The sequence below is a fragment of the Trematomus bernacchii genome, unplaced genomic scaffold (assembly GCF_902827165.1).
Source record: "Trematomus bernacchii unplaced genomic scaffold, fTreBer1.1, whole genome shotgun sequence".
NCBI lineage: Eukaryota > Metazoa > Chordata > Actinopteri > Perciformes > Nototheniidae > Trematomus > Trematomus bernacchii.
In genome coordinates, this window is record NW_022987714.1 from 3,537,027 (window position 1) to 3,562,443 (window position 25,417).

At 40.0% G+C, this 25,417-nt stretch overlaps 1 protein-coding gene across 1 annotated transcript; it reads right to left on the reverse strand.

Moving 5' to 3' along the window:
- Positions 1-131: 131 nt before the first annotated feature.
- On the reverse strand, positions 132-24,703 carry fkbp16 (FKBP prolyl isomerase 16). The gene is made up of 8 exons (XM_034141357.1): positions 23,763-24,703; positions 23,280-23,449; positions 22,207-22,295; positions 5,986-6,203; positions 3,973-4,154; positions 3,769-3,846; positions 707-844; positions 132-620 (listed from the first exon to the last, which is right to left on the reverse strand). Exons 1-8 carry the CDS (start codon positions 24,193-24,195, stop codon positions 534-536), a joined length of 1,395 nt encoding a protein of 464 aa, XP_033997248.1. The 5' UTR covers positions 24,196-24,703; the 3' UTR covers positions 132-533.
- Between the last annotated feature and the right edge of the window lie 714 nt (positions 24,704-25,417).

Consider the following 25,417-nt stretch of genomic DNA (forward strand, 5'->3'; position numbering starts at 1 on the left):
TTTATGAAGTAAATAAATAAAATCACTGAAACCTCAAATGAAATGAAAGTGAAGTAGTTGTTTAAGGTTTTGTCAGACATGAAAAATATTTTTAGTATTTTTAAATGAATGCCATTTTCCATTTCAGACCAAACATGGTTCTTGAGAAATCAAGAGAAGAAGACAAAGTTGATTATTCGTAATATTTTATTAAGCATTAGTGTAAGCAAGATTATTGCAGTTTCAACGCCTTCAACCATACAGAAATCTACTCCCTTTTCCAAATAAAAGCAGAAACAACTGAAAAGCTGCTTGTTTAAAGCTTCTGTATTTCATATAAGCAGAAATCTCTGCTGGTATATTCTCAATACTTAACTATATTTCATTTCATATTTACTGTACAATTTGTTAGTGAAACATTTTCCTACTATAAATACTTGGGTTGCAAACCTTCTTCGTGTCATCACAGTATACACTTTTTTCAGATGAATTGAAAGGAAAGAGGACTGAATATCCTCCACTTCATCATCGTCATGTGCAAAGTGTGCAGGATGTCAGTTTCTTGCAGTCAGAATCAACGATGTCACTAAGCTGCCCAAGGCCACAACCAGAGCTCCGAGTATAAACTTCCAGGAAATTCCCTGAAACACAACAACAAGGTCAGTCAACATCCAGGTAGTTTTTATAATCAGAATGAAACTGAGGATATATTTGTGTTGTAACTCACAGATGGCTTCTTCTTAGAAGGAATCAGGAAAGGTGTGATGTTATCTCCAAGCATTGCTGCTGGTTTAGATATCCATTCCTGAGTATCCTTGCCTCCTGACTGCCTTCTGACCAGTTTAGATAACTCTGCGTGGATCGCCTGAAGAAGAAAGAAAATGTCTTAACATTCTGCGAAAAAGCTGCTATTTGTACAGTAGATCTAATGTTGGAAATAAGACATTTTAGCTAAAGAAAAATGTGAAGTTGTAATTTTGAAAATGTCCAGCAGGTGAGAGCAGAGGTCTGAAACACAAAGCCTTAGAAAGTAGACAACAAATCCCATCATTATTTGTTTTCCTTTTACATTTCAATTTCTTTGTCCCTATGTGGTCAGGCAGTATTACTTAACAGCATATTTTCTTAATACTTTCATTAGACTAGTTTGTAATTTGTCATACGATCTAATATAATATTAAGAAACAACAGATGTATTGTTTACAGTATATAACTACATTTGCTACGTATTTTTGTTATCACGTAACACACTGCAGTACAATACCTTTCTCACAGAGCAGCTAAATAAGTATTTAATCCAGCATCAAGAGGGTGTAATTACCAAAGCAGCAGATATTTTTGTTTGGTCTAGACAAGACCAGACATATCTCTGATGGCAGTGTGCCCTATGGGTCAGGTCACTGTAACATTGGCAAACCATGTCGTAAACAGCTGATGGAAATGGACTCCTCACACTTTATTTACACTTTTCCAAATAAGAAAAACCAGTCTGCAGTGAACAAAAATAATGTTCATAAACTGAGATTGTTTTGCTGTGAAAAACTGTCCATCAGAGAAGCTATCCTAATCATAGTGTCGATACTGTATACCTGCAAGCAAGACTCTTCTAACTCCACTTCTATTTTTTGGGGGGCACAGGGCATTAAACAATATTTAGCTCATGCATGTGTTATTTTTAGGTTTTCTGGATGGATCTAAACATTGTGGTCACATCTGTAGACTGACTGATGTGCAGTTTGCCAGATAGACAAAGCACACAAACAAGACAGAACAGGCCTTCGACTGAAGTGGTTCACCGGGATCCAAGGCATCTCTTTTTTTCTCCAGGCTAACGTGTGAATGCAGTAACTTTGTGAAGTGGTGTGAACTTAAAGAGGTGATCAATTATATTCATGTGTCATCATCGCTCCTGTGTAACTACCTTTGTCCTTAACATTTGGGAACAGATTAAGAGTCAAAACATTTAGGAATTGGATGTTTTAGCATTAAAGGTCACCTATTATACAAAATCCACTTGTTCATGTCTTTTATACATCAACATGTGTCCCCTCTGTGTAAAGAGATTCTGAAAGTTTCAGGAAAAAAGATTTGCTCACTTTTTGTCCTGATCCATTTATATAGAAACTTGTCTGAAAATGAGCTGATCAGATTTTGGCCACTTTATGATGTCATAACGATGTTTTGGCTTGTGTAACCATTAGCCAATCACCAACCAAGGTAACCCCCCCCCCCCCCACCTTATCACCTGAATCTCCTCCTAGAGCACCATTGTGTTCTTTTTAACCAAATATCTCTCATGCCCCTTTCACACCAACGCGTTTTCAGCGCCGGCTCGGAGCTAGAGCCTGAAAAGTACCGGTTTTTCCTGTTCACACCGCAGCAGCGCCGCCTCTTAGCTCCGGAATCCAGTTTGTTTCCAGCTCCAAAAAATGTTCGGTCTAGAAGCAAGACTCCGGAGCTAAGAGGCGGCGTCGCTTACGTCTCTCTTACGTCTAGGCGTGCAGGAAACTAAACCCACCTCCCCTGAACATGGGTCGACTGAAGAGTCTCGTCATGCCTGCCTACAAGCAGTAGCGCTGAGCAAAGTGACTAGAAGGCACACTTATAAAAAAAAAACACACTTTATAAAGTCAGGCAACACTAACCAGGCTTCGTGTGATTCTGTTTATTTGTACCTTACTTTGACCATCCGTTCGCTGTTATTGATCATTGTGGAGAGCAGGCAGACGTTTTGTTTTTTATTATAGCAGCTATCGGATGGAATCAATACATGGGCTGCACAGGTTGTCATGTCCGACTATCACAAGTAGAATCATAATGAAAAATACGCCGGTAAAATGTGCCTGTAGAAAACGGCTTAGCAAGTAGTCAGTTTAGCTTCGGTTGCTATGCTAACATCACCCATGTTATACCAGAGAAACTTTCATAACACCGTTGTGTTGCCAAACAGCGTCAATTCAGACTGACACACATTCACTTAAGGGGAACTGGGGATATGTATCAGCTGCTTGTGTGACAGTCAGACAGTGAATACTTTAGAGCGGCCGCTGCCATGTGAGCTAACGGGAGAATAAACTCCCGTGGAAGAGCAGCACTGCAGCGGTCGGTAAATGCCGCTGAAACACATTAATAAACAATGAACCATGGCACTCTGGAGAAAAGTATAAGGTTGGAGAAGTCGTTAATTAATTTAATCTGGCTTCGTATGATTAAAAGCAACACGATCATCGACCCGACGCAGTCCCCCGTTGTTGTTGTTGTTGTTGTGAGCACCGTTGGGGAGCAAATCAGCGATGTAAATGATGACGTCATGACGCAGCAGCGGCAGCACCATCCCGGCTCTGAGTGGTGTGAACAAAGCGGGAGCAGAAAAGGGAAACCGGAGCTGAACCAGAAAAGCTCTAGCTCGAAGCTAGAAAGGGAAAAGCACTGGTGTGAAAGCCGCATCAGAGGGGCGTGGGGAGTGGCTCCTTATATTCATCTAAAGTAACAGACAGAGAATCAGCACTTTTGAAAAGAGGCCTGAAACAGAGGGGATTATGGGATGCTACAATGCATGATCTGTTTGGTATTTAGAGGCCAAACACTTCAGAGACATGTTTTGTGTATATCTGAGACCTATAATATATTGATGAAAAACAGTATAATAGGGAACCTTTAATGCACACATTTGGCGACAACAATTTGTTTGTATTGATTGGTGGATTTGACTTTTGCCCCTGTGTGTGAGGGAAGGACAGGCAGAATTGTAAGAAAGCTGAACGGGCCAGTTCACCCACACAATCTCACCTTGGTGGTTGGCTCCAGTTTCAATGCCCTTTTTAGCACCTCCATCGCCTCTTTGTATTCACCCATGTCTGACAAAAGCTGAAAAAGAAAACTGAACAGTGTGAGCAGTGTTTGTAGACACAGACACATAAACAGGCAGATAACAATAATGTAGCAGCTAGTTCTTCCTCAATAATTATTATATCTCATCCCGTGGGCCCGCACCTTTCCCACTCTGAACAGGGACTTGACGTTGTTTGGCTCCAGGGTCAGGACTTCCCGGCTGCTGCTCAGCGCCTCCTGGTACTGCTCCAGTTTGATCTGAACGGTGGCCAAGTTGTTCAAACACTTCACCCGGTAGTCCCGCACCTCCTCCTCCTCCGTCTTCACGCCACCGTTGCCACCATCTGTAGAGACGGACACACAACCTCTGACATGTGCTCTCTTGACACAACAACACTTTGACAGAGATGAGTTATCTAATCTCGGAGAGGACTTATACTGACATCTTTCAGAATAAAAGAAATATCTCAAAGAGAATCTCCCACTGGGCGTCATTATGAGGAGATGTTCGGTTTCTTTATTCAGCTGGATATTGTATCTCGGTCCCTGCTGTAACCACTGCATGAATTCATCATTAGACCCAAACGTGTCCAGCACAATGCAGAAGTGACCCGAATAATGAGCCCTTGTTAGTGCAAAGGAATTTTCATACTTGGCCCGGAGAATGAAGTGAGGCAAATGTCAGCAGCTCTGGGCCCACATCTGGGTGAATGCAAGTCTTTTTAATCACACTCAATATCTCAAATTTACAGTGGAATTTGATCAATTTTGTTAAGGACGTGTTTCCAAGTTTGATTCTTTAAAGAAATTTGAACTGATTTTGACAACAGGCAAGGACATTAACACAATATCACTTTACGATATTTATCCTTTAGTTTCCTAGTTACAGAGCAGCATCAGCAGGAATTTGAAGTTGTGTTTCTGGCCCCTACAATGAATTGAAGCTCACTATTGTTGAGTGGAGGGGGACTGCAAAGTCAGGTGATCATTATTTTTGGGTTGGCACTTGGAATGACACCTCAATCTTTCAATTAATAATGTTAATTGGTTCAGCTTTAGGCTCCATATCTATAAATCTCTTTCTGGATCTGTATCTTCTCTTTTTGATTAGCTATTCAAAACTTTGATTAAACGATTAAGCACAAATATCAAAGATGTCATCTTGCAGAGTTTGAATTGCTAATAACTTTTCAGATTGAAATGTGTTGAAAGCCTAAATATTGGGCAAGACATTTCTTACCATTCAAAACCAAACTAATATTAATGTACTTCGGCACATCTTAAAAACATTTCTTTCCTGTTTTCTTTCTTTTCTTTGTTGGTGGTTTGGTTAAAATGCTTTTAGACTAAATCCCTACTAACATTGGTTTATATACTTCAAGACAATTACCTGTAAAAACCCCTGTTAAAAATATGAGCAGAAAATGGAGTCTGATCACATCTAATGTCCATGTGAGTGCATGATTAGTTGATTACTGGTTAATCAATTAGAGTGATTTATAAGCTCCACGCATCGTGAATTATATTTGTAAATGATATGTCAGATAGGTGCAAGATGACCCAAAAAAGGGTCAGCCTAAGTTGTTGATGTCTCTGCTTCAATATTATTCTTTTTTGGTCATCTTCTCATCCACTAATTCCCTAATCTCGATGCCCTGATAAACTCCTCTCTTCACTGAGTTCACTCTCTGCTCCACCATCATTGATGCATTATGAAGCAGTCCATGTTTTTCTCTTCATTGTTCATTCACATTTCCCTCTCGGGCCCACCCTGCCTCGTCAATGATTAGCGGGATTAAGGAGGTGGAAATAATATGAAAGTTGATTAGCTTTGATTATGCAAACAAATGAAACCAAAACATTTATCATGGCACTGGACTCAGATAGATGTGGCTCTGCAAGGTGATAGTGTGATTAGTGTGATGGCAGACTGGAGGAGAGCATTATGTTACGTAACTCTGGACTCAGATTAATGTGGAAGTGTTTGAGGTCTCTATGAAATACTGTGTTTTTATGTTTAGAAATGTATGTGTGTCATCTTTGTCTGTTTTCTATTTCCATTTTAATCTTCTCCCGTGAAGATAAAGCTCACAGTAGAATACTACATATTTATGGTGCAGGCGACAGTATTGAAATGTTTTCTATGAATACATTCAGGTGTTGCTGCTGGGTTACCTCTGCTGCGCGTGGTTAGCACATCCAGAGCCATACTGTAGGCTCTGGCAGCCATGCTGTATTCCTCCCTCTGGAAATGAAAGTTTCCTCGCTCTCGTTTCTGGTTGCCGATGCGGATGCGGTCGGCGACGGGCAGAGTTAACGGGTCCAGTTTCTCTCTGAAGTCCAGCAGCTGGAGCTGGTAGAGTAAAGGAGCCCATGATGGAATATCAGGCTCCCTGCACATAAACAAAGATAAAATAACCACATAATCAATATCATCATAGGGCAAAGAGTAAAAAGAGCCAAGATACCCCAGAAAACACTCTGATCTCTTAAATCAATGAAGAATTCAATCTTTTTTCATGTGATATCAGCTTCAAGAAAAGCAGGAACAAGCTGGCCAACATCCTGCATATGGGATGCTCCTGTTTAGAGTACAGCACATTTTTTAATGGTGTTAATTAATTAAAAACTAATAAAAACCTCAAGGAGAACAATTCCACTGAAAATGTCATCAGAAGATTTTCAATTTAATCTAAAGTTGAAACTCACTCTTAAGGATAAGCCCTAAATATGTGAGGTTTTGTGTCACAGCCTTGCATTAAAAGGTATTTCAACAAAAACATGCAATCATATAAATGCAGACAAAATTAATTACATTTATAAAAAAATTATAATCAAAGGTGTTTATATAAGATATGACATACGTGCAAAGTGAAAATACATAGTGTTGTGTTCTTTCAACTGCTTTCTGTATCAATAGCATTTCACTATATCCAACAGCTTACATATCAACGCCTTTAAAAGACTGAGTGACTCCGGCTCATTGAAAGCAGACAAGGATTTGATACTGGTATGAACCTGTGAGCCGCCGACAGCTTCGGCTCACTCAAGAGTCACTCAGAAGGAAAGGTAATTTGGTTTTCAATCATCCAGCTCCTGTGACCACATGGCACACAATGGTCCATTATCAGTTACTCTGTGGAGGCTCTGGTTCCAAAGGTGTGTGTGTGTACGTGTGTGTGTGTGTGCGTGCGTGCGTGCGAGTGTGTGAGAGAGAGGAAATTAATGCAATGAAAACTGATTTTGAATTGGCCTACATTACTTATTGTAACAAATAAAACTTATTTTCTCTTACAAAATAATGCATCTGCCAAACTAACAAACATAAAACACACAAACACATTAATTGTTGTTTGTTCGGTTTAATAAAACATAACATTCCCTAAAAAGAAAGGCACATGTTACCTTTTTGAAGTGTATCCTATCAGTTTAATGAACTCATCCCATCCAGTGACCTTTTTTCCACACAGTGATAGCACTGGGAGTTGTGTCAGGGCATGAATTATTTAAACCGGTTTTGTCAATGAAACAATTTACATCTGTCTAACAGAATTAGTTGTATCCCCAGTTACTGCGAGGCTGTGTCAGCAGGTGGGATCAGATTACCCTTTCACCTCTTCTCTCCAGGGACCTCGTCCTCTGTCACAGGAGTGTGAACCCTGCAGCTGAGCCGAGCATCAGAAACCTGAGCCCTGTCCCTGCGCTCAGGACTGGAGGAAGTAGCCTTCAGAGACGTTATCACTCAGGGCCTTGATCTGAATAAGTAGATGCAGGTCTTTAAAAAAGTGATCTGAACTATTTTTGACAGCAGCTTTTAGACCTGCTAACTTGTTTTGGCATACCTCTGCATGTTTACTGAGGGTCATAGACGAGGAAGTTCAATAGAAGAGGACAGTTGATTTGTTTATGTAGAACATATAGCACATGGCCAGGTTATGTTGGTCTTTTTAGACAGGCCTCATACTGTACATCTGATTAGCCGAGACAGATCCTCCACATCCCGTCATGTGTTTTGCTGGCGAACTAAGAATATGACACCATCACCGAATGATCCACTGCACAGTTTGTACATGTGCTGTGGGTATTTGTCGTCCTTACATACTTTTCTGTAATGTGACTATGCAGTGCGCTGACAGATCTATAAGGTTTACGGTGTCATGTGGGTCACCGGTGATTAGCACCAAAGCAGTGTGCTGTTGTGCTAAGCTCAGCCAATGAGCCCCCGGGGCCTGATTAGTGCAAACAGGAAGCAGAAGCTGGTCAGTGGGGTAAGATCCTGCCGCAAGATCACAGTGAAATCTGAAACTGCAACTTTAACCCCTCAGTCATCACACAAACATATACGGATGGCATATTGTTTGTTTTCATATTTTTAATGAAAACCTTTTCTTGAATGATTGTTTTCAACTTCTTTTAGGAGCTGATAAAGACTAATATACCAGACTCAAATTCTCGTTAAAGCTTTACCACTGACTAATGAGTTGAACCACTGTGATGTTGTGGAAACACCTACAATCACTTCCTGTGTAGACAACTGTGGATCTTATTTTCAGAGCTATATGAAACTGGAGCAATTGTTTGTTTATTGTAATTTCAAGCCATTACTTTGACTTTAAAAAGATTATATATTAAATATAAATAACTCCAATTGTTTTGATGTTTCATCTTGCCCATATCTTGTACCATGTGTCTTTGACCAAATGCCAACAACATTATCTCGTTGCTGTCAGACTGCTGCTAGTTTTCGTGTAAACTCAAGCTTTCGTTTCTTTGCAGAGGAATGACCCTGAGAGCGGCCTCCTGACCCAAACCAGAAGAAAGGTCATTGAAAAGGACACGGAGAGTTTTTTTAAGGCTCTGAGCCTTCAGCAGGAAGACGGAGCCTGAGGGCTGAAGAGGGCTGAGCTGACTTTAAAATACGAGACATTTGCTGAGGCAGCAGATCAGACGGCTCTGTGAGACAGAAACAGGTTCAGGTGGCTGAAAAGAATCATGCATACAGACTTTATCAGCCCACATTCGTGTCATGTTTACTGCAGGTCACCAAGGAAACCATGCCAACAAAAGTGACTGTTGAGAAATGACAAATATTGAAGAAAAAGTATCAACTTGTTATTTGATTGTGACCTTAATATAATAATATAACACATAATATCACACTCTATAAACACTGATAGTATTAGTTAGAATGAAAAATTCCTAGGTATCTTCTTACACATTTCCCTTTGACCTTCTACAACAATAACAAACTTCACAACAGAAATGAAACAAATATCTAATCTACAAAATGGGGAAGACAATCACTGTTTCCCGGCCAACAGAGCTTTATTGTCTGACGTTCGTGCTTCCACTCTTCTTGTGTTTGTATGAATGAGGTGATAAGGACGACACGCTTTTCCCTCCTGTGTCATGGGAAGATATGCATTCATAATAGATTGATTTGATACATGTGTTGTGGCTTAGCAAACTTCCTCATTAACGTGGATGATAGTGTCTCTGACTCACCCTGTTATCTGTCGAGCCCTTCGACGCCCAGAATGAAAGGAAAAACTCCCACAGAGGGAAAACAGCGGTCACTTTGACGTCATGCTCTCCGTTTCAAATGATGAAAAGGCCAGTGATGTACCTCAAACTGGTTCCTATGGTTACTACCTCAGATAGTACTCTAATATACCGTGATAAATGTGGTGTGCAGCTTGTATGATTATACCAAATCCAAGAGGATTTATGAGGTTGTTGAGGCAGAAACAGGTCTGCTGCTGACGTTAAGTGTTGTGTCTGTTTTGACTCTCGGATGGACACACGGCACCAATACAGTCGAGCAAAGGAGCTTAGCTTTAATCCAGGCATGGTGAGACGTCACAGCTGTTTTTTCCTCGCTTGCTGCCATTCTAGTTAATTTGCAGCAAAACAGGCTCCTGGTACAGCCGCAGATCTAGAAACTAACAGTGTGAAGCCTTTCAGCTGCTGCCTCGGCATGTGCTTTCCTCCCCTTTCTGTTTTTATTTCCTCCTCCAGCAATGTGCCAGTGAAACTGTGCTCGCAGGGATCAAGGGCAGCTACTGGCTACATCCTGACTGCTGAGCTCCTCAAAAGTCCCCATATAATCTACAGCAGATTTCCTTAGCCTGTTAAAATGAATCCAATCTCAGCCCTGGACTACCTGCAGGGTATGTAGTGGCTGTTTAATAGCAGGGATGTGCAGTTGCCAGGTCATTTCAGAGAGAATCTGGTTACACAACTTCATTAAACCAGCTTTAAGTGGGAAAAAAAAGCAGTAGTTACCTGCAGTAGAAAGGGTTTCGACAATCTTAAACATGAAGGCGTGAAAACAGAGACATGTGAAAACACCATTAAAAGGTACATTCACACAGTTTACATTTTCTGTTTCCGTTTCTCTGTGGGTATCTTTGAGCGGAGCATTATAGCTTATAAAACATTTGTAACATTGACTTTTCAATTTTTTTTTAAAACCTACATTGTTTACTTACTATCATGTTTAATATATATTTGTTTTATTTTCTTCTGACTTTTATTTTTGCCTCATTGAGTGTGAAACCCTGTGATCATGAAATCACTGCTCAATATAGAATTAACTGTGGTTAAAACTCCACAGGGTACCTTCAACATCAACATTTCTGTTTTCAAATACCAGTTTGTTTGTCGTTTAATAATCATTTTGATAAAGAGGAGTGATTTCACTTTTCACAGATTAAAAATGGTCTATCAATAATAAACCTATATCATTTGTTACAGTAGCAGTAAGTAATGACAGAAGATTAAGCAAACCCTGCAAAAAATGTGCTTTCATGGCAGCACTACTATTTTTCGATGGGGTGTCTCCCTATAGAACACTTTAATAGTGGGCAGCACTTAAGAATTAAAACATCTAACAATAACTCTAAAAAGTTATTAAAACAGCTAAAATGTCATCTAATCTTTCAGAAAACTGTTCACGGTACAGAAATCTTGCACACGTTTGATTGGCTAACTCAAATGTTAGCCCATGTTTGGTATCCATCAACTCCATCAACAAAAAAATCAGTGTCTCTAGTTTATTAAATGCCTGACTTTCCTCACCAAACATTTGTCAACGTCATCCCTCTGCTGTTCCATACAAAGTGTGATGAATGATGAATATGTTTATCCATCACATCAAGCTCTTTTTTTAAACAAATGTATTTGTAAATCTAGGAGCTAATTCATACATTTCATTAGACTGATATCAGCTGTGAGCTCCACCTCTCCACAGTGAATGAGTGAAGTTCAAAGCTTTTAAACAAAATCTTTCCTCTGACTCACAGGTGAGCGGGGAGAGTTTCAGATGATGCCTTATGCAATGATGTGAAACCTCTCTCAGGTTTGGTCTCTGATGTGTGGCAGCATCGGAACAATTCCTCAAAAAAAGTCAAAGCTGTTGGTCTGCATCAGGGTGGATGAGAGCAATCTGTCTTACACAGAAATACATCACCTGAGGTCGTTATCTAGAATATCAACCTGGCTGTTATCTGTGGAAGAAATCTTATCCCAGGATTGACTCTTAATCCATAATCAATCAATACGAACAAGCAGACGTCTCTGAGGTGTGCACAGTGAGGTCAAGTGGCAAATTCTCATGCAGCCCCGGGGAGGGAGGTTTAGTTTCAGCTTATTCTCATCGATGTAAAGGTGAAGCTGGAGTTAACGGCAATGACAGCTCGGTTCTTTATTTGCAAAGACATTATGTCCACTGATTATACAAACCGAATTGTTGCCAGTCTTGGATTACACTTGTGAACTTCAAAGCTTTCTAAGTGACGAGCCAAAAGTCCTGCTCTTTGAAAGATGAAAGTCCTCCTCTTCCATTACGGTTATACTTCACATGAAGGTCCCCCTACTTCAGTGGACATATGAATCCCTCAATGTTGCAAGGGTATTTTTATGCTTTCTGTTACGACGAGTAATTTAATTTGCATTTAGATCAAAGATTTATTTTTTCCTCAAAAGTGTGATTTGGAAATAAAATATGGGTTGAGTCTTCATTATCATTCAACAAGGTTGCCGTTTGCCTCCCTCTGTGGTTACAGAGTTGTGAACATTTACGTTTGTGATCACAAGCTGCTCATTGCTTTATGTGTGACATTCAGGTGGCGGAATAAATGTCATAAAGAGATATTGATCAGAAACTAATTTCCCTTCTAAGTCCGAGCTGTCACGCATGCATGTGCCAAAGCCAGATAACTCCCACCGAGAAAATGTCACAGTGCCGCAAATCTCGTTTTGCAAAATGAACGCCCAACAAACGGACAGCATTTATCGCGCTACTCTGACTGATGATATAATGACATGTAACTTTTAATCAGCATGTGCACCTGTACAACTACAAGACCTTAATACTCAACATATCTGAAAATACATTTACTAGCTCATATATTATCTGTACATGTTGACTTTTCTGAAGTTGTGTAGTGTATGCACAAGAACATCATCATTATCATTAACTGTCGCCCTCCTGCCATACTGCTGTCCACTAGAAAAATATGACTGCCCCGATGAGTGTGTGTCTGTTATCTAACCAATACAAATCCTGCTTCCTTTCAGCAGCAGCAGACAGCTCAACCTCCTTGTGCATCCTGTGAATCAATAGCAGCACACTGAACTCCTGACTTATTAGTCAGGTTTTCTGCGGAGAGCAAATGTAGCCGGGGCCATTAGTATGATTCTTCAGTCTCTCACCGATGGCTGTGTAGATCTATAAGACCTGGAGCATCAATCATGTAGAAGAGCCACATCTCTTAGGAGGAAGGGCTTGAATTACTTGACCAGAGCCTGTGGCGATGGCATAGGTCACTCTCATCACAGAGAGCTTAGAAAGGAACACAAGCAGACATTTACTATATTGACAAACTGATTTGTTTTCTTGCACAGATAATGCAGTGTTTTGCTACACATGAGCTCACTTGTATTGTCCTTCACCATCTGGAGTGACAATATAAAACATTACCACAGTAATCCCATCAATGCCATCAAACAACTCGGCTTGTTTCATTTATAATGAGATCTACTTAGTTAATCCATTCAGTTTAATCACTACACATCTGATTTTACGGTGAGGACGTCAGTAATTAACTTTGAGAGGAATATTTTGGACGTCTATTGTGTGTGTCTGTGTTTCTGTTTGTGTGTTGCAGACGACCGATGACGTCTCAGCGAGATGACTCACACTCCACGTCCCTACTGACGTCACATCTTCACTCACACACACACACACACACACACACACACACACACACACACACACACACACACACACACACACACACAACACACACACACACCACCACACACACACACACACACACACACACACACACACACACACACACACACACACACACACACACACACACACACACACACACACACACACACACACACACCTCTTTCCTCCAGGCATGCGGACAGAGCCCATCACCTCACATCCCTCTACAGCAGCAGCACTTAACTTGTGTCCATGTGAGCTTATTCCGTCAGATACACAGTTGTCGCTACTTCTACCACAGTACATGTAACATTTAGCAGGTTAACCTGTCAATACAGACCTGTTACAATGTGTATGTGTGTTTAAGTGTCAACAGTGTCTCTGCCCAGAAAGTCGGTCTGTTTCATTCTTCTGTAGTTTGTGTATCTAAAATTATAAGTAAGTCATAATAAGTTACTTTTCTGAGCCACAAATGACGTGGGGGACTGGGTGGTCCTGAAAGTCAAAGAACCCCAGAAACAGCTTTTGTTTTTTAGCAATGACGAGGGAGATGGAAAGCAGCTATGAACACAAAGCCATGTGACATAATACCGGAGGGTTGAGGCCGGTGTATGCTTGAAACAAACGTGTTCGTTCAATGCGTCATCGTAGGCAGAGGTGTTAGCTGTTGTCATACAGGGGGGCGACACACAAAAATAGGTCAAATTAATCTAACTGAACACGTGCAGAATCTTTGCACATAATGAAAACAGATTAAAGTAATTGTAAGAAGATTAAGCAAGGCTACTGTCATGCTAGTAGCTGTACGCAGACAGTAGAACTTTGAGCTACATGCTAAAGTCAGCATGCTAACATTTAATAATTACTCAAATGCTGTTGCTAAGCAGTGTGCGATGTTTACCGTGTTTGCAAGCTAACATTTGGAGACATTTAGGACTAATTACAGCTCATGCTGATGGAAGTGTCGTTATTTCCGCAGAAATGTGCATGGTCATCAACTAATATACAGTATGTAGATAGAGTTATATAAAAGTTATGTGCAAATCATCCGGAGGGGGACATTAACATTTTGCAAACCAAATGTTGTTGCCATCTGTCCAGCGATTGTCCAGATTACATTACATTACATTACATGTCACTTGTTAGATGCTTTTATCCAAAGCGACTTACATACTCAATACTGTGGGCAATCCCCACAGGAGCAATTTGAGGTGAAGTGTCTTGCCTAGAGACACAACGACATGCTGACTGCAGTGGGGTTTGAACCTGTGACCACCTGATCCGAAAACCAACACACACACAACCCACTGCACCACAGGCCTCCCTATATATAGATATTTTACTAAATGCCAAAAATGTCAACCTCATGGTGGCACTTGAGGAAAATTATAATCCAGTAAATAATTATCTGGAAACCATGAATATCAGCACCAACATGTTATCAGAAAAGGTATCAGAGTTAGCTTTCATATTCTAATTTGGACATACTATTTGTAAGTCAGATACATCCTGCTGGTAACACACATTGCATACCTGCTTACTTAGCACATTATCTAACTTTTAAAACCAGTTCTGTGCAGCCATTCATGCTCTAGTAATCTATCTCTCTGGCTGTGTTTATTGTGCACAGGAAGCATGGATGATTTAGAGGGGTGCCTGTCATAGATAGGAAAGGTGCTGGTAGAGCTTAGGTGCCACCTCCTGTGTGTCCTTCTTTGCATGCCCACTGAAAAAAGGACCATGTTGCACAATGTTGTTATACAACACATCCCAGTTAGTGACACAGTGGACAAGGGGTGATGTCAGTGAAGCATGACAGTGGTGTCAGTGTCTTTGTACAGAAGGCACGTTTTGACACCAACTCATTAAAGTGACAAGCCAGAGGTAAGGTTAGGACAGCGTGTACAGATGTTAAACTGTCTGATTTAAATCCTTGCAAGATAACGAAGGGTTTGTTTTTGTTAAGTGGAGTGATGTTTGGGTTCAAGCAACTATTTTAACAGCAGCTGAGATAATGAGGACAAACGGTTAATCAGCTCAAGACAAAGTTTGTATTATAAATACTAAAAAATTTTGATAACATTTCTATACTTTTACAGTGACTTTTTTCGTAATGGAGTAATTTTACGTTGTGGTATTGAAACTACTAGCGCCGCTATGGAGTAATATTTTTAACATTTTGTTTGGCATGTGTACACGAGCTCTCTGGCACTGCAATACACAGTCCTGCCAGCAGCTTGACTCTAATATGCTGAACAGCAGTTGGTAGTAATAACGCACAAAGAACAAAATAAGGGAGTGAATTGGGCTAACTAGTTAACATAGATGTAAAAAAGCAGGACTCACAATATTTCAAAAATCGTTACAGCAATATCCCCTGTAAATTATTGTTAATTTTAAAACTGGTCAGCTCTTGTTCCACAGACTGTGCATCTCTTCAGGATATGTAATAGTCAGTGTTATAATACATGTTTTGCTTGTTTTGTTTGTACGTCAATTCCAACTCCAATTCCAGTGGTTTGTATTATTTTAAATAATGTCCTGTTTGCTCTTAACTGTTGGCTTATGAAGCTGTGTATTACTCTTACCTGCTGTATATTGAAGACATTGTGAGTTTGAATTCTACTCTAAACTTACTGTATCTCTCAAGGACTGCATTGCAAAAGGAAATGATGGCATTCCCAAAGATGGAAAAAATGTAGCCAATAATTAATTAATGATACGTTTAAACCTACAGTCTATGGTTTAAACAAAACAATTGTATTTCTCAAACTAAAAAACATCCTACAAAGCTCTAAGTGTTCATGTATTATAAAGCCAACTTTGCTCCACCAAGTATTATCTGCTCTAAAAACACACTCTACCTAAAATGTAATAAAGGCACTAAAAAGGCGCCATTTCACTTTTAGGAGATTTACTGTCCCACTAAATACCCCCTGACCACAGAAAGCAGAAGTAGATATAACTGAGTGCAGTGCTATATTATGAGGCTGTGTCGATGAAAGAGATAAGCTTGCTAGCAGTAGGGAGAAAAGGTAAACATCCAGGGAGATTAGATGAGGTACATGCACAGTTCAAACACTGGTCTGAGTGGCAACATACTGCTGCGGCGCCAAAACAACCCACCATCTAGTTTTCAGAGGGAAAGCAAAACCTCTATCCTGCTCACATTTCATTCAGACATTTCTTTTTAGCTTTAGGTCAGCACATGAAGCTTCAAACTAATGTGGCAGTGGATATGGCAAACAGGAGAGTGCATGCTGATTGAGAGCTAAGCCTGATCTTATCTGGAGCGTGCTACAGCTGTCGATGCTTGCTGGCCTGCTCCTGGAGCGTGAGGCCTGGGTGTGGTTTCTTGTAAGCCTGCTGTGTATACGTGCTGGGAAAGAAGCACACAGAGCCCAAAAGTAATAGTCAAACTTGTTTAGGTCATATTACAATGCAGTCAGTTGTTGCTGTAAAACTTCAATGGTGATGACAGTACGACAAAAACACTTCATACTAGTGTCAGTTACTCCAAAGTGACTCGCAACAACAATGGGGAGGAGAGAGATTTAGATGCATCAATTGTGTTTTCCACTATTCTCAAAGGTCGCATTATTCATTTGACCCAGGTGGTTATGCAGAGTGAGTCATGCTACCTCAAGCACAGAGAGGAACTCCACCTCATAGATTTCATGTGTGGCCAACATGCCTTACGTATCTGTAGAAAAGGGAGGAGGGCGCGTGTGCTTGAAATTGACAGATACCAGTTCAACCCTGTGGCAAGTGAGTCACTGTACCTCTGCACTGGCGAGTGTTAGATGTAATGAAAAGCAGAACTGCCAGTTCTTTGCTGTATCATGTTTCATTGGGGGATAAGCACAGAGAATGTTTGTATAAAGAGGAAAATAACACAAACAATAATTACAAATGAACCTAACACCAGACCTTCTGTCAAATAAAAATCACTGACATTTCTCACATTTTTACAATCACTGACATTTCTCACATTTTCAAGAGACTTACTCGTTATCAGACATGATCCCATGTCTCTGATCTTTTATCAAGTGGCCTGTTTGCTCTGTGTTTCTCTCAAGCTGCAGGCCTTTCTGCTCTGAGAAATGTCACTGTTACCTTTTTCAGCTGCATTCCCTGCAGGATATGGGTGTGCCTCAGAGGCCACAGGGAGAGGCTTCCACACCTGCCAACTTTTTCAAGAGTGTAACCAAAGATTCACATTGTGCACATTCCCAGAAAAACAGTACAATTGTCAATGCATGTTATGTAAGAGCTCTGGGTTATTATTTGATATTGTGTGTTAAACACTTTTTTTGTAACAATTAGATTTGAATAACGCTGGATGTTGTGCAGGTATGATTATTTGAGATCTTGTAGTCATTGTTTTGCCCTGAAGACATCCCAGTCATGATGAAAACATTGTATTAACATATGTGTCGATCAACATTTGTGGTCAACACTAAAGCACTGACCACACTGAGACTTGGCACTGGGAAAGAGATGTCAGCTAAAATATGTTATTTTCTTATATTTTGCAATTTTAGACACTAAATTCCAGTGTCAGTCTTGGTAAAGATTGGGTAAACGATAATGAAAATAAGACTTTATCCATTCTTGTTGATAATAAACCATTCCAAATCCAATAAAACAAGCACACATCATATAAACATCAGTCACTGTCAATTATTTTCTTGAACACTTTGAAAACATGGCAGTCTGACAAAAAAACCACGATCACATTAAAATGGACACACTGTAAACAGATGATGAATATTATGCAATAACCACCACTCATCAAAGTTAGAGTTACAGTACTTTCCCATGAGCTAAAGCCTCCCTTGACTTGCTCCAACCTGTCTCTGTAGCCGACTACAGATCAGTCAGCCTGGTGATTTCAAGGCCTCAAAAGCCAACATGTCACCTCGCCCGTCTTTCTCTCCGCTCCCACAGTAGGACTTGTTTGTTTGCCTCGCCGCAAAACAAAGGATGATAGCCATCTGGTGTGGCTCCACAGTGCGTTTACTGAACATTAAGTTATTTGTGATTATCAATTATATTTGCATTTCATTTTAACTGTCTGAAGGTGAATCTGATCAGTTCAGTCACTGTAAGTATTTCTGTGTTAATCCATGTGGGATACACCAGGGTTCAATTCTGGGTCATCTACAGTTTCTTCAGTGTTTTTTCAGTAAAATGTACTACAGTATACAAATTAGTTTTTCCTGAGCTGACCACACTCCTAATATGTTTTCAGAACAGGAAATAAAACACCTTTCACGATTTCTAATGTTGTATCCAATGATACGATATTTCAGAGTTCTCTCAATGGTGTCAGGCAAATGTACTAAGCTAACAAATATAGTGTTTGTCAAAATAAAATAAAAACCAAATTGAGGCACTTTGCTTGCACAACTGACATAGAAAGGTTCGTCATGGATGAACATCCCCTAAACAACTACATAAAATATGTGAATATAAAACAAAAGCATAACTAACCTGACCCTCATTTTGCCAGATGCTGTACTGGAGACTGTACATGTATTCCTTTGTGTACAATAGTGTGAGATCCCCTCACCTTTTAATCATATGTGTGCTAGTTACCAATAACTAACTTGATTTATGATAAGAGCCTTTGCTTTATTTACCAAATAAACAAAGACAATCATGCTATTCATTGTTATATTTGTGTCCCAGAAGATGAATGTGAATACGATAATTATGAGCTTCTAATTTTCTAATATCAAACAACCCTCTCGGGACACGTTAATGCAACAGTAGAATGATTTTGGGTCTGACAGTGTCCATCTGGACTTGGATTAAACAATACTTTTTTTTTGTAGACATCCCACAGGCTTTATTTACTTCACTTCAACAATGACGTAGTCTTAATTTGTGCCAAGTGTAAAAGTACACCAACACCTTCGCTGCCAGTGGCGGGATTTAAGCTACTGTTGATGTTTGCCAACAGCCAGCCAATGTAACCTCACAGCGGTTCACAATGAAGAAAGGCTGTGGGGGTCCGGTTCCTTGCTAAAGGGCACCTCTGCAGTTCCCGGGAGACACACTCTTTTTGGGGACTCAAACCAGCAACCCTCCAGTTTTCTAAGTACCTACAGACTGAGCTACTGCTACCCCAACAAAGGCATATATAATGGGGATCAATTAACTATGCTGCTTGTTTGTTCGGTTTAGTTTTAGTCAGATTATAAAGCATCTGCCAGTGACACATAATGTTGTTGACTCTGAGGTCGTGCAGAGCTGATGAGGCAGACCCCCTGGAGGTTTATGAGTGTTAAAGTTGTGCCTGTCCAGAGATCAGCAGATGTTGCTTCCACTGCTCTCTGATAATGACCTGCTGACTGAAGGGAGGCAGTCTGTGTCTCGGACAAAGTAGTGTGTCTCACTGGGGAATAGCTTTGACGTAAGCAGCAGTTCCTCAAAAAGGAGAGCGTGATGTCTTTCGTCACAACTTCACTTTTCCAGGCTTTGATGTCACAGGAATAAACCTCAGTGTTTCTTTCTTATAGTCCATTTAGTCCCAACCAGCGCGTCTGTTTTAATCAATGGGGTTAATGCTCCAGACTTTTCACAGGGTTTCATTAGTCTCACAGCCACCTTTTGAAGGAGTTGCAGCTCTGATCACATCCGACACCACAGCTAGGCCATCACCCACACCAATCTACAATCCACTCCACTGTGCTGTGTTGAATCATACTGTCTGACCAGCTTTGCACACTGTTCTGATAAATAACTGTGAAGTGCTCTTAGCAGCCCTGTTTCCAATGGGCGACTGTCTGAGTTCAATCAATGCATCCGCCAGAAAACAGAGAGAGGTTAATGAGATTTTCCCTCATCGTGCCTCTGTCATTTTACATCATAAACACGCTGTGGATGACACATCTACTTTGAAACATGATGTCTGCTGCTGCTTGAGATTCTTATTTGTGTGAGCTTATTTGCACAAATACTGTTATATCTTTTTGTAGTACACCTCAACATGCAGGTCTGGCAACAGTCTATGAAGGAGAATGCACAAGCTCTCTGTTTTGCTAAAGAGAAAGTAAGAAAATAGCTTTTTGCATTATCTCCATACGTTACATGATAAGATAAATACCACTTTTATGTCTGCGTTGTTTATGTAGCTATAGCAGCCAGTTTGAAACCAATAGCTTTGCTCTGTTCAAAGGTAACACATTATGCATACTGGCAACTTAAACCCGTATAGAAAACAAACTGTAAGCACTGCAATATTCAAAATGTTTATGTGCCAGAATATTTCTTTTTCTGTGACCAGTGACTTCACCGAGTCTCCGTTGGTTATCTGGCAACTTCTCAGAGCCAAGAAATAGTCTGGCACACAACATCCTCAAATCATAAACTAGTGAATTGACATTAATACACTTTGGATTATTTCCTGATTAAACAAACACACAAATGTTAATTAATAGATGAACATGAACGTGTTTCTTTCTGTTTTCCCTCATGCTAAGCTTAGCTGTTGGCTGCTGGCGAAAGATTCATGTTAACTCTAAAGACATGAGCATGTTTTCTATTTTCTCATCTATACTCCCAAGAAAAAAATTCCCATTACCCACACGTTTCCTACCAATAGATGACTTACTTTAAAAGGGGTTTAAATTGGGTTTATAATCTGGTGTTTTTTTCACATATGTTCTTGATTTTCTCACTTGTCAAACCGAATGATTAACAAATGCATTTAACTTCAGTGAGAAAATCACATTCAGAGTTGCCGTTAACCTCAGTAACCTCAGTGTCGTGTTTAAGGAGCTGGCATGAAGCTCTGATTGTGTACCTTTTGGTACGGCTAAATGTGACTCCACAGCACACAACCCTAATCAGCTGCATCAAAACAATCATTAACTAACCTCCCGTTGCCTCCTTTATTTTTCTCTGCCTCCTTCTCCCGCACAACAGAGGGCGAGACTCTAGACAAACACCTCAGAGACTCCTCGCTTCACCTCGCACACCCCATGTCCCATCATCCCCTTTACTGAGCTCCATAATAATAACAGGACCTCACACACAGCACAGAGGCTGAAACAGTACTACACACGCTGAAAAAAACAAGCTTTCACAACACAATGTTCAGCACATTTGAACATTATGTTGTTGACAATGTTCAGACGGACAGTGTTTTACTTTCAGCATGTAAATACGGATATGAATTATGAAATTATGTCTGTGTCCTGCATCTTTTCAAGCCTTTTACTGCCACATTATAATTGTGTGTGCAGGTTGTTTTTATGCATTATTCCTCTTTACAGCTACTCTGTTAATGGTGGAGCATGTAGCTGAATGGACGTTTTGATATAACTGCACAGCACATTTATTTATTTTAGAGTGTTTCCTGGCTTTTTATACTTAAAAGAAATGACACTGTCCACTCACAGAGCAAACATGGCTCTGGGTTGAAACTATGTAATAATGTTGAATTCATTCTAATGGCGTCGGTTTATATAAACACTGGCATAGAATAATTTGTTCCAGAATTAAATTAATGACCCCAATTTTGCTGTTTATGAAAGAGATAAATATACAATATAGTTCTGTCAGCCTAAACATCCTTACAACATCGAGAACAGAATGTTTTTTGCAGTGAACAAATGAAATCCCATTAAACACTTTTGATACATGTTTTTCCTCTGATGAAACCTCAAAAGACAAATATGTTCATTTATATGTATATATAAAATCACTGTGGTACATTAATGTATCGTTCTCATGTGTTCTGGTTATCTTAAGTAAACATTAAAACTATAAACAATGGGTTTTCGTCGGCGACACACCAATCTCCTCTGTGTTTATTCTGGTTCTTTAATGGTGTAAAGGTCGTAAACCTGAGGCATTGGCCGTAATATAAGTGCTGTTCTCCCATTCGTTGTGAGGTTACAAGCAGGCCATTGATAGGCTGCCTCTGAATGGTGTTGGGAGGAAGCCATCTGCTCCTGTTTATGGTTCATTAACCCCGCTACCCCTGGATAACCAGGCTGCCCCCACAGCAACAGGTACAGAAAGCCGGGGCTCTGAGATGATACTCAGAAAGAATAATAACTGATCCAGTCTTGTTTTTGCTTCAACATGCACATGCTTAATTTAATCGTTACCATTAACAACAATAACTGGAAAAATCTTACCTTCCCAGAAGTCCATATGCACACTGGGAATCTGCTAGCAGTAATGTGATCTCTCTCTTCTGCATGGACATGACACACTCCTCCAGGGCCTACAGGTGTCAAAACACATTGTGTTATTAAGAGGACTGATTGGGCTATTTACATAATCACACTCAATACGTCATCACTTTTTTATAGTGCATTTAATCAATTGACTAAGACATCTGAAGGATTTCTCCGTTTCAAGCTTGAGGAACAGTTTTTTGCCATTTCAGATTCATGATGGTAAATTGTTTTCAGACAGAATATCTATCTCCAATTGTCATACAATGTTATATTTTTGGTAACCAGGATTAGTCCTATTGATTTACGTGATCCTCTTACATTTCCTCCAGTCAACCCATGAGGTTGACATTGCTTATTATGAGTGAAATGTCTCAATCTATGGTTTAATGCTCTGATTTCTGAAAACTATGTAGCACAATGGTTTGGCTTATTGAAAGCTAATGTACATGCAAGGTTCTTGCTATTTTTATTTTGTATCTTCAGCTTTGGATAAAAGTATAAGCTAAATGAAATGTAATGTAATAAAAGTGTCAGCTAAATTAAACCCTTTTTTTTTTCTTACTTTTTTGGTACCACCCTGGTCAAAGTTCTAAGCCGTTACTAGAAGTGTGAATTTAAACACTACAGATGACTGAATGGTCAGAGAAAATTGTCACCGGCGCGACGCAGGACAAACGCATTTCTTTAGGATTCGGCCCAGATTTTAAAAGATGGAAGCATGCTAAACCACACCGTACATTATGGCATACGAATTAAAAAGTGTAGACGGTTTCTTAGCAGATAAAAGGCTTCAGTAAGTCTTGCATTTATTATGATGTTGTGGCAAATAGATTTGGGGAAAGGACCTGGCAAAATAAAACAAAGAACGCTATAGTTGCATGACTCCATATCAGCACCACTAAGCTAAAGGTAATTTAAAAGCTTCACATGTTACCAGTGGGGTGTTATGTGACATAAGTGCAATAATTCTAACCATATCCATTTCAGATTTTTATGACTCATTCCGAATAAAACTAAAAGTGTTGTACCTGGTTAACATCTCCCTCTCCGATAACAAAGACCAGCTTGGTGTCCTTCTCCACCACGGTGCGGTCCTCCAGGACACACTGCATCTTCACAGAAACCTCCTGGCCCCAGACAGGTATCAGGGCGTCAGGGGCCCCAGACTTCACCAACTTCTTCCTCAAGAGTCGGTCCTCTGCGTGAGGAAAGAAAAGAAGGTCATGCAGGAAGAAGCAGGGTTAATCTGTTACTTGTTGGTAAACACATGCTACAAAATCCGCCAAAAGAATCGACAAGCTTGAGCTCGGTCCAATTTTGGGACATCGTCTTGTATTCTGTGGTTTCAATCTAATATGAAATGTAGAAGTTTAGATGAAGTAAATTAGCTACTACTTGATAGATTACTGATACGATATTACCTCACAATACCCAGCCTAAAGTGTCTCAACTAATTTAAAATGTGTGATTTGGGTTATATAAATAAACTTTAATTGAATTGATTTCCTCACCAGTGATGTCGAGCCAATCGTCTGCCCCAAAAAGCTCCTCAAAGGTGGAGGAGGTCCACTCCTCCGTCACATATTCTGGAAAGAGACTTTCTGCTGAGCTGTCTATCTCCAGCACATCGTCGTCCATCGATGGTTCTTGAAATCGCACCGTCTTCCAGCTGTTTGTATTCTGCAGTTTCCTCTGCTCCTTGCATGCTGTGTCTCCACATTGCTCTGGATCAGAGGGCTTTCTTATATCGGAGCTTTGACTCTCTCCTGTACAGCTCTCTGCTTCAGCCTGCTCTTCCCCATGCAGCTCCTGGCCTTCCTCTGCAGACCCACAGGGCAGCTCGGTGTGATTGTCATCGTCTGCAGGTTCAGTTATGGCCTCTTCTACTTCAGGTTTGGTAGGCTTTGCTGCGGGGTCGAACTCTTCACATGGCTCTGTCTCCATTTCAATGCAGAGAGCGACACCACCTGCATTCGTCTCGAGAAGGACTGATCCTCTTTGTCCGAGCCAATGTTCCACTTGGTGCAGGTTAGTAGTTCTGTTGAGTAGCAACTACTAAACTCTGTGAAAACATCGAAAAAAATATCTCCATGACATAATGTTGACAAAAATCCATGTTGTGCTTTAATAATCCAACTCAGGAAGAATCCCTTAATCCCGGTTTCATCTACAGTTCTTTGTCCCGCCTGCTGCTGCGTAGTTTTTGCAGGTTTTGTTGCACTTTGACCTCCTCACACTCCTGCTTGTGTTTATCTTAGTCTACATGGTCCATTGATGTGACAACGACAAAAAAATGATCAATGTGAAGAAACCGTAGCAGCAAACGAAGCACTCCCAGCCAGCAGGCTTGTGCAGTGGTAATCTGCAGGATTAGAAGAGAAAAACCTAATCTGCCAGAACGTCTGTAAGCTTCTTAATGACTTCACCGTCGTGCCCCACAACACAGTTTCCATGAATGCAATCCACCAATAAGATCTCAGGAGATACAAACTCTTACTTAATTTGCTTTGGGTTAGGTTGGAAGATGTTTATTTTCACTTTTCAAGGAGTGTCATAATAATCTGCAGGCTGTAAAACATTGTAATGTTTTTAACCCATGAAGGTGAATAAATGATGTGGTTTTCTGTCAGGTTTATCAAGACACTTAATTAAATTTAATTTCATAAAAATACAGATAAAAGCTAAACTCCAAGTATTTAATGGGAAGACTTTATTCCTTTCATTGGAGCATAATTAAATTCAGCAGAATACGTCTCAACTGCATGTTGCGACATTAAAATAGCGGGGTTAAAGTGACGATTTTAAGATAAGAGTAATCTACATCTTTTATTAAAATGTATACCATAATAAAGCACTGCATCATACATCAAATGTACAGCTGATGTTCCGGCCACAAGACACATATTTTGCTTAAAACATCACAATTTTCACAGATGGTGATAACAGGATTACAATTATGTTAATTAAAATGTCATATGACTTCAAAGGCATTATGAATCTGTAATTTCATTGAATGAATAGCACATGTTATTTTACCCAGTTGTCCTCCATTGAAAAGTTATTTATCATTTCACCAAAGGTAATAATGAACAATTAAATATTATCAGATATGTGGCTTTTATGTCCCTGCAGGAGCAGGACTAGACTCATGTAGTGCTGATGATAG